The sequence below is a fragment of the Archocentrus centrarchus genome, chromosome 5, assembly GCF_007364275.1.
Source record: "Archocentrus centrarchus isolate MPI-CPG fArcCen1 chromosome 5, fArcCen1, whole genome shotgun sequence".
Taxonomy (NCBI): domain Eukaryota; kingdom Metazoa; phylum Chordata; class Actinopteri; order Cichliformes; family Cichlidae; genus Archocentrus; species Archocentrus centrarchus.
This window is the reverse complement of record NC_044350.1, coordinates 199,928-215,883: the sequence shown is the minus strand read 5'-3', so window position 1 is coordinate 215,883 and position 15,956 is coordinate 199,928. Positions and strand designations below refer to the sequence as shown.

Genomic DNA, 15,956 nt, shown 5'->3' with positions numbered 1-15,956 from the left:
GCATTTTCATCTCGTTTTCATTCATTGACGAAAGTGTTGATTAATTTTGTCATCGTTTTTATCCTTTTAGGTAGTTTTTATTTAGTTATTGTCTCATTTTCTTCATGAAAAAAGGGTCATTGACAAAAACTGACGAAAATATTTCATCAACGAAATTAACACTGGTCAGGAGACTAGTTCTAGAAATCAGGTTTTTACAACCACGGGGTCACCGGTGACACCGCGGCGCATATGTATTTCAAATTACCATAACTCCTCGCTACTTCGTGCAACTTTAATCATTCAAACTGCCCCTGAAAGCTGTGAAATGGGGCTTTCTGATGCTATTACATGCATTACAGTAATGACTGAGTGCCGTGTCGGGGTGGGGGGGGGCACCTGCAGGCGGCGGTTGTGAGACAGCGGAGAAGTGTCCAGTCAAAGTTTTGGTGTGATTTCTTGGAGTTCAGCTAAGTTTTAGAGGTATATTCTGTGTAAATAAATCTGAATCTTGTAAATAATAGTTTTAGTATTTTTTCCTGAAGTGATTTTTTTTCATGCTTTTGCAATTCTTGCTAGTTTTTCCATTGTGCTTTTGCCGTGTTTTGGCTAGTTTTCTTGCTGTGTATTTTGCGTGTTTTTGTAGTTTTTGCTACTGTGCTTTTTCAACATTTTTTGGACATTTCCTTCTTGGGCGGTTTGTCAATATAAGAGGAAATGTCAAGGAAGAGCACACGAGGAGAGGAGAGTCCCCAGGAGACTTGATGAGGAAGATAAACAGGAGTCAGCCATGCCTACTCTGTCACCTTCTCAACCACAGTAAGTAAAACGGTTTACATTGGATATTTACATTATAACATTGTTTATTATATTTTTTTGTTATTGGGCTTATCTCAAATGGACTTTTATTACTTCTACTGTGTAAGACTTACTAGTAACTTACTCCTATTACTTACTCCTATTTGTATGAATTTGGAAAAAAAAATTCTTGAAATAAAAAGTATTTGTGTTGTATAAAGAGTGCATGTATTATGACATTTAAAAAAAAAATCTTTTTAGAAATCCTCCTGATGAAGGGCCAGTCAGCTGTGGAAGGAGTCACATCCGGAGCCAATGCCATGGAGTTCATGCTGCTGGAGGTTTTGCATGTAGCCGGTCACCGTTGAGGCCTCAACAGTCTGCTGGAAAACGGAGGCAGACCCCGACACTCACCACATTCACCCACCTCGATTCGCCCCCAAACGTTGCCCTGTTGTACAGCCTGCACTTACAACAACTGCAAACCAAGCACCAGGTGACATCTTTGCTCTGTTTTTTGACAAAGAGGTTCTCAAAGTTATATGTGCCAACACCAATAAATATGTTTGGGAGAAACAGGCTATGGGAAGGAGGATAGACAGATGGACTGACCTCATGCCTGAAGAACTAAAAAAATACCTGGGCTTGTTGCTGTATATGTCAGTCTGCAACTTCCCCCAAATGCCAGACTTTTGGCGAAAAAAACTATATTTCACGTGGCCTTCCCAGCGACAGTGATTCCAGAAATAGGTTTACTGTTATCACCAGCAACCTTCATGTGAGTGATCCAGAGGAGGATACAACAAATGAGGGGAAAAGGGGAACAGAGGAATATGTCCCACTCCAAAAACTAAAACCTCTCCTGGAGAAAAGTGCAAAAGTGTTTATCATCAAAAACAGCATATTTCTGTTGATAAAAGGATGGTTGCCACTAAAGCCTGGATAAAAGTCAAACAGTATATGAAAGACAAGCCGACAAAGTGGGGGCTGAAGTTCTTTGTATTGGCTGATGTAAATGGATATACTGTAGATTACAAGCTGTACACTGGCAGGAACAATGCAGGTTCAGGCAAGGGGCTTTCTTTCGATGTGGTCACAGAGCCTGTGAAGAAAGACTACCTGGGCAGTGGTTACATAGTGTACTGTGACAATTTTTACACCAGCCCTCTCCCTTGTTGGCTCATCTGAGCCAAAAAGGGTTTGGAGCATGTGGCACTTTCCGCCAGGCTAGGGTTGGTGTCCCCACAACCCAAGAAAATGCTCTAAACAAAAAATCAAAAAGAGGCTCCATCTGGTGGATATGTGACGGTGAGCTGCTCTTCGTCAAATGGATGGACACCAGGGAAGTGTCCATGTGCACCACTGTCCATCCTGTTTACACTGGGGAGACTGTCCTGCGGTGGCAGAAGGACAATGATGGGCAGAGTCAGAGGATCCTCGTGCCCGGGCCTACAGCAGTGGCCGAATACAACAAATACACAGGGGGTGTGGATACCTCTGACCAGATGTTGGGAACAAACTCAGTGCACAAGAAAACCAAAAGATGGACAATGACTGTTTTTCAGCACCTGCTGGACATTGCTGTCACAAATAGATTCATTGTGCACAAGGAGCTCAGCAAGGCACAGCAGCAGAAGGCCATGACACGCCAGGCTTTCTAGGAGGAGTTGAGTGCACACCTAATCGGTGTGCCACTGACTGGCCCACCTCGTCATCCCACTCAAGGCCACTTCCCTATCCCAACCCGCAAAAATGAGTGCACAAGAGTCTGTGTAGATTCTCAGTCATCCAGGTCATAGTAGTCTCTGGAGCTTGAAAAAGGCGACTGGACTTCTTTTTGTTTCTTGAAGACGTTTCACCTCTCATCCGAAAGGCTTCTTCAGTTCTCAAACAAATGGTGGAGAGACCCAGGTATTTAAACCCCTGTGGGCGTAGTCCCCTGGAGGTGGTTATGACCCTCTATTGATCATGTGCGTGAACACATGTGCCCAGGTGTGAAGGGGGCGTGGGTCATATTTAATCAGTGGTTTCAGTTGAAACCAATTTAGGACTCCGCTCCATTGTTTCCTGTGGCCTATTGAGGTCACTGGAACAAAGGTGTGAATGGGGGTTGAGACGTCTGGGAAGGGAGCTCAGGACAGCACTGTAAGCGGGGGAAAGTTGGTGACGTAATCCACCTCCTCTGTTCAATGATGGTTGTTCACAGTGGACATAGATGGCTTCTTTCACTCCTCTTTCAAACCATCTGTTTTCCCTGTCCAAAATGTGAACATTGGCATCCTCAAAAGAGTGCCCTTTTTCCTTCAGATGCAGATGTACTGCTGAATCTTGTCCTGTCGAGGTGGCTCTTCTATGTTGTGCCATTCGTTTGTGAAGAGGCTGTTTGGTTTCACCAATGTAGAGGTCCGAGCACTCTTCACTGCACTGAACAGCATACACTACATCGCTGATCTTGTGTTTGGCGGGTTTGTCCTTGGGATGAACCAGTTTTTGTCTTAGGGTGTGACTTGGTTTGAAGTATACTGAGATGTCATGCTTGGAGAAAATTCTTCTGAGTTTCTCTGACAAGCCTGCCACATATGGGATGACAATGTTGTTCCTCTTGTCCTTCCCATTCTCTGTAGTTTGTGTTTGGCCTTCATTCCTGTGCATCTTAGCTGATTTGATGAAGGCCCAGTTGGGGTAACCACATGTTTTGAGGGCTTTCTTAATGTGTGTGTGTTCCTTATGCTTCCCTTCTGCCTTAGAGGGAACACTTTCCGCACGGTGTTGTAGGGTCCTGATCACCCCAAGTTTGTGTTCCAGAGGGTGGTGGGAGTCAAAGAGGAGATACTGGTCTGTGTGTGTGGGCTTCCGGTAACCTTCAATGTTGAGGCTTCCATCTTCCTCGATAAGCACCGCACAGTCCAGGAATGGTAACTTGTTATCTCTGGTGTCCTCCCTGGTAAAACGTATGTATTTATCCACTGAGTTAATGTGACGAGTGAAGGCTTCTACTTCTTGGGTTTTGATTTTGACCCAGGTGTCATCTACATATCTGTACCAGTGGCTAGGTGCCATCCCTTTGAAAGAACCAAGAGCTTTACTTTCCACTTCCTCCATGTAAAGGTTGGCTACAATGGGAGACACTGGGGAGCCCATGGCACATCCATGCTTCTGTCTGTAGAATCCATCATTGTATTTAAAATATGTTGTGGTAAGGCAGAGATCTAAAAGTGCACAAATCTGATCTGGGGTGAAGCTGGTTCTGTTCAGTAAGGAATCGTCTTCCTGTAGTCGTCTTCTGACGGTCTCCACTGCCTCAGTTGTAGGTATGCAAGTGAAAAGTGAAACCACATCAAAGGACACCATGGTTTCATCTGGATCCAGTACAAGATTCTGGACCTTGTTAGTAAAATCTGTAGAGTTTTCAATGTGGTGGGGTGTGATGCCAACAAGCGGTGATAAGATGGTGGCGAGGTGTTTGGAAATGTTGTAGGTGACCGAGTTTATACTGCTGATAATGGGTCGAAGTGGGACTCCTTCTTTGTGGATCTTTGGGAGTCCATAAATGCATGGAGTGGCTTCTCCAGGGTACAGGCGGTAGTAAGTGGGGCGGTCAATGGCTTTTTCCTTTTCAAGTTGTTGCAGGCAGCAAACAACTTTTTTCTTGTAGTTGCTTGTGGGATCACGTCTCAAGACCTCATAAGTATTGTTGTCACTGAGGAGTGTAGTAATTTTGTTGTGGTAATCCGATGAATTCAGCACAACCGTGCACCTCCCCTTGTCGGCTGGCAGTATGGTGATGTTTTGATCCTTGCTTAGGGCTGTGATGGCCTTCTTCTCCTGAATGGTGAGGTTGGATGGAGGAAGTCTTGCACTGGAAAGAGTGGCTGAAACTTTCATCCTGATCTGTTCTGCTACAGGATGAGAAAGTTTGTTATTTCTTATAGCGGTTTCTGTTGCTGTGATGAGGTCTACTATAGGAAGCTGTTGTGGGGCTATGGCAAAGTTGAGTCCTTTGGCTAGCACATTTTCTTCTGGTTTGGTGAGGACCCTGTCTGATAGGTTCTTCACCCACTTTCCTTGGTTTCCATTGCTTATCGTGTCGTCCTGTTTGTTAACAGATGAATGGTATGCCTTGGTTTGCAGAGTTTGAAATTTACGTAGTTGTCTTTCCTTGCCTTTGATGTGTTGTGCGAGCTGGGCTTTGTCCACAAATGTAGAAACTTCTTCTGCGATGATGTGAGGTAAGAGTGATGAGAGTTTCTGCTGCGTCTGGTGGATTTTGTTCTGGAGTGCATCTATGGTGAAATGGACCTGTCTTATCCTTTCACTTAAAAGGTGGTTCTGTGCTCTCCATAGAAGAAGCCTTTCGGATGAGAGGTGAAACGTCTTCAAGAAACAAAAAGAAGTCCAGTCGCCTTTTTCAAGCTCCAGAGACTACTATGACCTGGATGACTGAGAATCTACACAGACATATTGCCTTGCACTTTGGGAGGAACACCCTTCAATTGGTGCGGGAGTATGAAAGGGACTCAAGAAAGCTAGCGGACTACAGGAACCACCTTCGTTTCAACTTGAGATGCAGACAGTCCAGACTGGTTCCCAAGAGTTTGCACCTTGGGTCCACAGTAAAAGGACATAGAGCTGACCAAATTCTATGGAGAGCACAGAAGAAGATGGAAGCCTCAACATTGAAGTTTACCGGAAGCCCACACACACAGACCAGTATCTCCTCTTTGACTCCCACCACCCTCTGGAACACAAACTTGGGGTGATCAGGACCCTACAACACCGTGCGGAAAGTGTTCCCTCTAAGGCAGAAGGGAAGCATAAGGAACACACACACATTAAGAAAGCCCTCAAAACATGTGGTTACCCCAACTGGGCCTTCATCAAATCAGCTAAGATGCACAGGAATGAAGGCCAAACACAAACTACAGAGAATGGGAAGGACAAGAGGAACAACATTGTCATCCCATATGTGGCAGGCTTGTCAGAGAAACTCAGAAGAATTTTCTCCAAGCATGACATCTCAGTATACTTCAAACCAAGTCACACCCTAAGACAAAAACTGGTTCATCCCAAGGACAAACCTGCCAAACACAAGATCAGCGATGTAGTGTATGCTGTTCAGTGCAGTGAAGAGTGCTCGGACCTCTACATTGGTGAAACCAAACAGCCTCTTCACAAACGAATGGCACAACATAGAAGAGCCACCTCGACAGGACAAGATTCAGCAGTACATCTGCATCTGAAGGAAAAAGGGCACTCTTTTGAGGATGCCAATGTTCACATTTTGGACAGGGAAAACAGATGGTTTGAAAGAGGAGTGAAAGAAGCCATCTATGTCCACTGTGAACAACCATCATTGAACAGAGGAGGTGGATTACGTCACCAACTTTCCCCCGCTTACAGTGCTGTCCTGAGCTCCCTTCCCAGACGTCTCAACCCCCATTCACACCTTTGTTCCAGTGACCTCAATAGGCCACAGGAAACAATGGAGCGGAGTCCTAAATTGGTTTCAACTGAAACCACTGATTAAATATGACCCACGCCCCCTTCACACCTGGGCACATGTGTTCACGCACATGATCAATAGAGGGTCATAACCACCTCCAGGGGACTACGCCCACAGGGGTTTAAATACCTGGGTCTCTCCACCATTTGTTTGAGAACTGAAGAAGCCTTTCGGATGAGAGGTGAAACGTCTTCAAGAAACAAAAAGAAGTCCAGTCGCCTTTTTCAAGCTCCAGAGACGAGTGCACAAGAGAAAAGACAGCATTGGGAAGGAGAAAGTGCACTCTGTGCCACAGAAGCACACCTTGGATGTGTGATGTGTGTAATGTGGGCCTCTGTCTTCAGGTGGACAGGAACTGTTTCAGAAGCTACCACTGCTAAAAAACACCTGGCTATTCACAAATATAACAGCCTGTAACATGGATTCAGAAAGCTCCAGAAATGTAAAACTGACTGAGTTGTTGTAAAATAGTTTGAATTAGATTTTTGCAATCTCAGAAATGTTCAAGCTGCACTTTTCAAGAATCCATAAAAAGAAAGTTGAAGAAAATTAAATTCAATTTTTTTTTCCTTTCTTAATTTAATTACATAAGAATGGTAAATACTTGACAGATTTTGAAAGTTCTACTTCTTCTGGAAAAAGGGTGTAAATTATTTACACATAAGGCATTTTTTTACACAAATAGACGAGAAAGACCAGGCGTTTTAATAAATATATCTATTATTATGGTAGTAAAAGGGTTGTGCATTGAGGTGAGCCTGACTACCTTGTACCTCTCAACCTCACGCATAAGCTCTGGCTCCTTTCTTAACTAACATAAATGTTAATTATTGTAAATGTGATTCAAAAAATACTATAACATAAGCAGTACCACAGAAATTTCAGGGTACTTTTGAGCTCAATATTTTCTCCTCTTGTTTTATTGTGTACACTGCCTTTTTTTTTGCTTTGTGCTTTCTGTTCAAATTGACTAAGGGGTTTTCTAGTCTTATTGACCATTATAACCATATACATTTTCATGGTTCCAGTCTGTAAATATAATAACTCAATAAATCATTCAAATGTATATAGGAGTCATGAACAGAAATGCAGAAGCATTCAAACATGCAATCACATGTGTTGCTAGAGTCTCACTGGTGCATGCATGCAGCAGGTTCAGCTGGCTGGGGCCCAAGATTCCTGCAACACAGTCACATGGGCTGATGATTATCTCACACAAACAGCCACACATAGAGCAGGGATCTGTGTATGTGTCTATGATTGCACAAGCCCTTCCCCCTCCCTTTAGAGCTCTCTCCTTCTCTCTGCTTCCCTGCCCTTTTTTGCTGTCTCCATTTCTCTCTATAGTACACACCCACACATAAAGCCACACACTCAACCAAAGCAAGGGTGTTGGTGCACAGCTACATTCGGGAATTAATAGGTAGGAAGACAGTCATTTTTTTTTCAAACTGCGTAAATTTTCATGCCTTCTTTTATTATTTAGTCAGTGCGGGTACTCCTCTTCCACAGTACTTCTATTTATCACCACTCGATCCCTTTGTTTGTGTATGGATGTGAAGGAACATGTGTGCCTTTATCACTACATATCACAGACTCATTCAACCATTATGGACCTTTACTGTGGGAAGCTTTAAGTGTGGAAGCTGAAGGTGTGGTGGGAGGAGAGCAGTTCTGATTCCAGTCATGTTTGCACTGGACATTCTTCCTTTCTTTTCTGGTTTTTCATCCTGCAAGTTGTACTAACCCAGGCTGTAATTGCTCTTTCTCTCACACATTTATAGCACGGCTCGAGATCATTATTCTGTATTTCTAATTCTTCCCAAAATATTTTTTACATTTTCAATTTTCTCCTTCACAGATGACAAAGAGGATACAGTGTTGGGGAGTTTGCCTCTGCTCAGTTACCAGATCAGAGGAGTAGAGCCTTCAGAAAACATCACCCGCCAGTTTGCCTTTAAGGTCAGTAACATCCTGGTGGAGGAGTTGAGGGTGCTGAAAGGTTCATATATAATTGCTTGATATGCAGGGAATGCATTGTGTATTGAACAGCACAAAAGAGTTCATATGACTTACATTGTGCAGTTGTTGCAGTCTGTACCTTACTGGGGAACAAATATAACATAGTGGTGTATTAACTTGTACAAGTGACTTATTGAGGTCTACAGAAACATTATCTTCAACACAAGATGAAAATATTTAATAAATGAAAAGACCATGAAATAAGTAGGCAGAGATTATAATGTTCCAAAGTAATGGGTTGGTTGTCACCTGATTTCCTGAGTGACAGCAGTTCCTCACAGAACAATTGTTTTAACCCTTAAAAAAAATCCTCCTTGTGCAATAAAACTGAACATTGCAAAAGCTGGTTTTGCTATTGTTGGAACTTGTTTATCGGCCATGCCTTAGTGAAGGGTGTTGGTTTTTTACTGGCTGACAGAAGTTGAATAGCTTCAAGGCTGAGTCACTGCGGCCTATAGGGCTGGAATCTCTTGGTTTCATCAGAGCATTAAGGTTGATGCTTTTTTCATTTAAATATAAGACCAGGGATTAGGACCATTGATACTGACACCCCCATGTTTCACATTTGGTACTGTGTTCTCATCCTTCTTCTTCCTCCAAACACGGCGAGTGGAGTTGATACCAAAAAGCTCTATTTTGGTCATATCTGACTACATCTGACTGATCATTGGTGATCTTCAAATGGGCCTGGACATTTGCTGGTGTAAACAGTGGGACCTTGCCTGCCCTGCAGGATTTTAATCCATGATGGCACAGTATGTTACTAATGGTCATCTTTGAGACTGTGGTCCTAGCTCTCTTCAGATCATTGACCAGGTCCCCCCGTGTAGTTCTGAGCTGATTCCTGACCTTTCTCAGAATCATCCTTATCCCATGAGGTGAGGTCTTGCATGGAGCCTCTGGGACTCCATGCAAGACCTCATCAAGGAAGACTGACAGTCATATTGTGTTTTCTCCATTTTTGAATAATAAAAGTTGCTGCCATCTCACCAAGCTGCTTGTCTATTGTCCTATAGCCGATCCGAGCCATGTGCAGGTCTACAATTTGGTCCCTGGTGTCCTTAACAGCTCTTTGGTCTTGGGGATGGTGAAGATGTTGGAGTATGATTGATTGAGTGTCTGGACAGGTGTCTTTTATACAGATAACAAGTTCAAATAGGTGCAATTAATACAGGTAATTAGTGCAGAATAGGAGGGCTTCTTAAAAAAAACTAACAAGTCTTTTTTTTTTTGAGAAATTAAAACTCTTTTTTTCTAATGTTATATTTTTAACAGACTATTTATACTTATTTTTTTGCACTCATGTACAGCTCATTCTTTTGATAATAAAAAAGTGACATAGCCACTTAACCACAAGTCATAATGATTAAGTACCTTTGGCAACATATACAGTGGCTTGCAAAAGTATTCATACCCCTTGAACTTATATATTGTCACATTACAACCACTTACATAAATATATTTCACTGGAATTTAATGTGAAAAACCAACACCACAACACAAAGTGGTATACAGTTGTGAAGTGTATTATCCAATTAGTGATCGAGTGATGGCCACATGATTCAAAGGACAGGGTCGCAATATCACCATCATCCAAATCTATGCTCCGATCTGTGGCTCAGAGGAAGAGGAGATAGAACGTTTTTACGCAGAGATTCGGTAGGCAATAGATCTGACACCAAAAAGGGACATAGTATACATCATTGGAGACTTTAATTCCAAGGTGGGTACAGCAATAAAGACAGATATTGTTGGTAGCTATGGTTTGGGAGAGAGAAATGAAGCAGGAGATCGCTTAGTCCAATTCTGCCAAGAACAAAGGCTAAGAGTTACAAACACTTGGTTCAAGTAGCCCAAACGGCAACTGTATACATCGGTGATGCCTTTTGATCGACATCGCAAACAGATTGATAACATCCTATGCCAGCAAAAATGGAGAACCTCCATCCTAGCAGTGAAGACATACCCAGGGGCAGACTGTGGGACCGACCATAAGCTTCTCATAGCCAAAGCAAAGCTGAAATTCTGTAACATCCAAAGACTACTTGCTGCCCTAAAGTTTGACGTCGACCAGATCCTGCCAGAATACGCTGTAGAAGTGAAGAACCAATTTGAGCTCCTTGTGGTAGATGAACTACCACCTGAAGAATTGTGGGCAAGCGTGAAAACAGCCATCAACAAGATAGCCCAGGAGAATATTCCATACAAGAAGCCAACAAGATCGGCTAAATGGATATTGGACCAGACTGTCGGAATCGCTGAGAGACGCAGGAAGGCAAAAGCAGCAGGTAACCAAGAAGAGATCAACAGACTGACTGCAGAGTTCCAACGTGAAGCTAGGAGAGACAAAGAGAAATTCTGGAATGGCCAATGTGATAGAAAAGAAGAAGCTCAAAAGGGCCACAAGAGGGAGCTTTATGAACATGTGAGGAAGGCGAGGACACCATTTATGGCACGACAAGCAATGATATGAGGATCCAGCGGACAAGTGCTGCATGACCAACAAGAAATATGTGAGCGCTGGAGAGAATACACAGAAGTTCTATACGCAGCTGAGCATCATATGGATCAAATCAAAGCCAGTGAGCTAGTAGAGTTGGAGCCAGACATCCTAGAGCAGGGGTCTCAAACTCATGGTCCGCGGGCCGCATCTGGCCACGCCCCCTACTTCTGGTCTGCGATTTGATGTCAAAAATATGACAATACTGAAGCCAATACCAACAACGCCGCTCACGTCTTTGTGCCAAAGTATATGGAAGTCCAGGCAGTGGCCAACTGAATGGAAGCAGTCTGTGTTCATACCAATACCAAGCCGGCTGGGTGACGGTGAGGAGGAAGCGTAGTCCTAAGCAGAAGCCCCGGGTACACCACCAACCTGTTCACGTCTCTAACCGTTTTTCTCCACTCGGCGACACACCCGCCGAGGAACAAACTCTGGTTATTGGCGACTCTGTTTTGAGAAACGTGAAGCTAGAGACACCGGCGACCATAGTCAAATGTCTTCCAGGGGCCAGAGCAGGCGACATTCATGGAAATTTGAAACTGCTGGCTAAGGCTAATCGTAGATTTGGTAAGATCGTTATTCACGTCGGCAGTAATGACACCCGGTTACGCCAATCGGAGGTCACTAAAATTAATATTGACTCGGTGTGTAACTTTGCAAAAACGATGTCGGACTCTGTAGTTTTCTCTGGGCCCCTGCAATCTTCAATTCCAGCTTATTAATTAATCAAAGACCCAGACAAAGTTTTCATTCTTTTGAAAGCCTGACTCTTAGTCTTGTCCATCCTAATTGAGAAAATCAAAAACCTGTTTTATTTGTTATTATCTATCGTCCACCTGGTCCTTACTCAGAGTTTCTGTATGATTTCTCAGACTTTTTATCTGATTTAGTGCTCAGTTCAGATAAAATAATTATAGTGGGTGATTTTAACATCCACGTAGATGCTGAGAATGACAGCCTCAACACTGCATTTAATCTATTGTTAGATTCAATTGGCTTCTCTCAAAATGTAAAGGAGCCCACCCACTACTTTAATCATACTCTGGATCTTGTCCTAACATATGGCATAGAAACTGAAGACCTAACAGTATTCCCAGAAAGCCCCCTCCTGTCTGATCATTTCTTAGTAACATTTACATTTACTTTAATGGATTACACAGCAGTGGGGAATAAGTTTTATTACAGTAGAAGTCTTTCTGAAAGTGCTGTAACTAAGTTTAAGGATCTAATTCCTTCATTGTTATGCTCTTCAGTGCCATGTGCCAACACAGTGCAGAGCAGCTACCTAAACTCTGCTCCCAGTGAGGTCGATTATCTCGTCAATAGTTTTACATCCTCACTGCGTATAACTTTGGATACTGTGGCTCCTCTGAAAAGGAAAGCTTCAAATCAGAAGTGCCTGACTCCGTGGTATAATTCACAAACGCACAGCTTAAAGCAGATAACCCGAAAGCTGGAGAGGGAATGGCGTCTCACTAAATTAGAAGATGCTCATTTAGCCTGGAAAAAGAGTTTGTTGCTCTATAAAAAAGCCCTCCGTAAAGCTAGGACATCTTACTATTCATCATTAATTGAAGAAAATAAGAACAACCCCAGGTTTCTTTTCAGCACTGTAGCCAGGCTGACAAAGAGTCAGAGCTCTGTAGAGCCGAGTATTCCTTTCACGTTAACTAGTAGTGACTTCATGGATTTCTTTACAAATAAAATTTTAGACATTAGAGAAAAAATTATTCATAACCATCTCAAAGATTATTCTTCATGTTCGGCTGCTTTCAGCACTGCTGGTATTTGTTTAGACCCTTTTGCTCCAGTTGATCTTTCAGAGTTAACTTCAATAGTTACTTCCTCCAAACCAGCAACATGTTTGTTAGATCCCATTCCTACTAGACTGTTCAAAGAAGTCTTTCCAATTATTGATGCTTCAATCTTAAAAATGATCAATCAGTCTTTATTAGTTGGCTATGTACCACAGACCTTCAAGGTGGCTGTAATTAAACCTCTACTTAAAAAGCCATCACTTGACCCAGCTGTCTTAGCTAATTATAGGCCAATCTCCAACCTTCCTTTTCTCTCAAAGATTCTTGAAAGAGTAGTTGTAAAACAGCTAACTGATCATCTGCAGAGGAACGGTTTATTTGAAGAGTTTCAGTCATGTTTCAGAATTCATCACAGTACAGAAACAGCATTAGTGAAGGTTACAAATGATCTTCTTAGAGCCTCTGACAGTGGACTCATCTCTGTTATTGTCCTGTTGGACCTCAGTGCAGCTTTTGATACTGTTGACCATAACATTTTATTACAGAGATTAGAGCTTGCTATAGGTATTAAAGGTACTGCACTGCAGTGGTTTGAATCATATTTATCTCATAGACTCCAATTTGTTCATGTAAATGGGGAGTCTTCTTCACACACTAAGGTTAATTATGGAGTTCCACAGGGTTCTGTGCTAGGACCAATTTTATTTACATTATACATGCTTCCCTTAGGCAGTATTATTAGAAAGCACTGCATCAATTTTCATTGTTATGCAGATGATACTCAGCTTTACCTATCAATGAAGCCAGATGACACACATCAATTAGTTAAACTGCAGGAATGTCTTAAAGATATTAAGGCCTGGATGACCTCTAATTTCCTGCTTCTAAATTCAGATAAAACTGAAATTCTTGTTCTCGGCCCCACAAATCTTAGAAACATGGTGTCTAACCAGATACTTACTCTGGATGGCATTACTTTGGCCTCCAGTAACACTGTGAGAAATCTTGGAGTCATTTTTGACCAGGATATGTCCTTCAATGCACATATTAAACAAATATGTAGGACCGCTTTTTTGCATTTGCGCAATATTTCTAAAATTAGAAACATCCTTTTTAGAGTGATGCTGAAAAGCCCATTCATGCATTTATTACTTCTAGGCTGGATTATTGTAATTCATTATTATCAGGCTGTCCTAAAAGCTCCCTGAAAAGCCTTCAGCTGATCCAAAATGCTGCAGCTAGAGTACTGACTGGGACTAGAAAGAGCGAGCATATTTCTCCCATATTGGCTTCTCTTCATTGGCTCCCTGTTAAATCTAGAATAGAATTTAAAATTCTTCTCCTCACATACAAGGTCTTGAATAATCAGGCCCCATCTTATCTCAAAGACCTCATAGTACCATATCACCCCAACAGAGCACTTCGCTCTCAGACTGCTGGCTTACTTGTGGTTCCTAGGATACTTAAGAATAGAATGGGAGGCAGAGCCTTCAGCTTTCAGGCGCCTCTTCTGTGGAACCAGCTTCCAGCTTGGATTCGGGAGACAGACACCCTCTCTATTTTTAAGATTAGGCTTAAAACTTTCCTTTATGATAAAGCTTATAGTTAGGGCTGGATCAGGTGACCCTGAACCATCCCTTAGTTATGCTGCTATAGGCCTAGGCTGCTGGGGGGTTCACATAATGCACTATTTCTCATTCACCTTATTTACTTTGTTTATACTCCACTCTGCATTTAATCATTAATTGATATTAATCTCTGGCTCTCTTCCACAGCATGTCTTTCTCTCCCCTCAGCCCAACCGGTCGCGGCAGATGACTGCCCCTCCCTGAGCCTGGTTCTGCTGGAGGTTTCTTCCTGTTAAAAGGGAGTTTTTCCTTTCCACTGTCGCCAAGTGCTTGCTCATAGGGGGTCGTTTTGACTGTTGGGTTTTCTCTGTATTATTGTAGGGTCTTTACCCACAATACAAAGCGCCTTGAGGCGACAGTTTGTTGTGATTTGGCGCTATATAAATAAAATTGAATTGAATTGAATTGAATTGAATTGAATTGAATACCAAAGAAAGGGGACACGAAGGACTGTGCGAATTATAGAATGATTGCCTTGATCCCACATGCCAGCAAAATTCTTCTTAAGATCATCCAAAATCATCTAACCCAAATCATAAAAAGGGAACTGCCTGAGGTGCAGGAAGAAAAGGAAGACGCATCCGAGATCACATAGCAAACCTAAGGTGGATTATGGAAAGCATGTGAATATCAAAAGAAGCTTTACATCTGCTTCATCGATTACCCGAAGGCCTTTGACGTCATTCAGCATGACAAATTATGGAAATGCTTTCACAAAATTGGTGTACCACCACATCTGACTGACCTAATTAAGTCATATCACAACCAAGAAGCCACAGTAAGAACAACATATGGTGACACCGATTGGATCAAGATCAACAAAGGGACTCAACAAGGATGCATTCTGTCACCCCTAAGCTTCAAACTCTATGCCAAAATGGTCATATGCAGGGCTGCACTGTATGAGGTAAACATCGGCGTGAAAATTGGAAAAAGAAATATCAATAACCTCAGATATGCAGACGATACCACTCTAATCACAGAAATTAAGAAAGGCCTGGAGAAATTGCTCAAGACAGTAAATGACTAAAGCGAGAAAGATGGCCTGCATCTAAACATCGAAAAGATGAAGATCATGACCACAGATGTAAATAATAACATTAGCGTTAAGATGAACGGTGAAGAGATCAAAGTGGTGGATAAGTTTATATTCCTCAGCTCCAACATAGACTGTGATGGCAACTGCACCCCTGAAATCAAGCGTCGTTTAGCATTCGGACGTAATGCGATGGTGTCCATGAATAAAATTTGGAAGAGCAGAGACATCAGCCTCCAGACCAAATGCAGACTAGTCAATGCCATTGTGTTCCCAATTGCGATATGTGAAACATGGACCAAGAAGTCAGACAGGAGGAAAATTGATGCTTTTGAGTTGTGGTGTTGGAGGAGACTCCTATGAATTCTGTGGACAGCATGTATCACCAATCTTGAAGTCCTGGAGCGAATCAAACCATACCTCTTGCTAGGAGCCAGAATCACAAACAGCGATTAGCTTACTTCGGCCACGTGATGAGAAGCCGCTCCTTGGAGAAAGACATCATGCTCGGAATGGTCAGTGGACGTAGAGGACAAGGCCGACCTAGAACTCACTGGCTTGACACCATCAAACAGGATACAAATATGACAATCGCTGAAATAAAAGAAGCTGTACACGATCGACAAGAATGGAGAACACTTATCCGAGTGACTGAGAATCGATTGTGATTGAACGGATAAGGAAAAAGCTCCACCAGCTTTGCACATTTAGTGACTGAAATTTTTGCCCA

At 42.6% G+C, this 15,956-nt stretch overlaps 1 protein-coding gene across 1 annotated transcript in view; it reads left to right on the top strand.

Moving 5' to 3' along the window:
- LOC115780812 (pleckstrin homology domain-containing family A member 6-like) overlaps positions 1-15,956 on the top strand; it is a 222,148-nt gene that overhangs the window by 98,836 nt on the left and 107,356 nt on the right. The window contains exon 5 of the mRNA XM_030730223.1: positions 8,142-8,242. Coding sequence (XP_030586083.1) covers positions 8,142-8,242 — 101 coding nt within the window. The remainder of the gene's footprint in view (positions 1-8,141; positions 8,243-15,956) is intronic.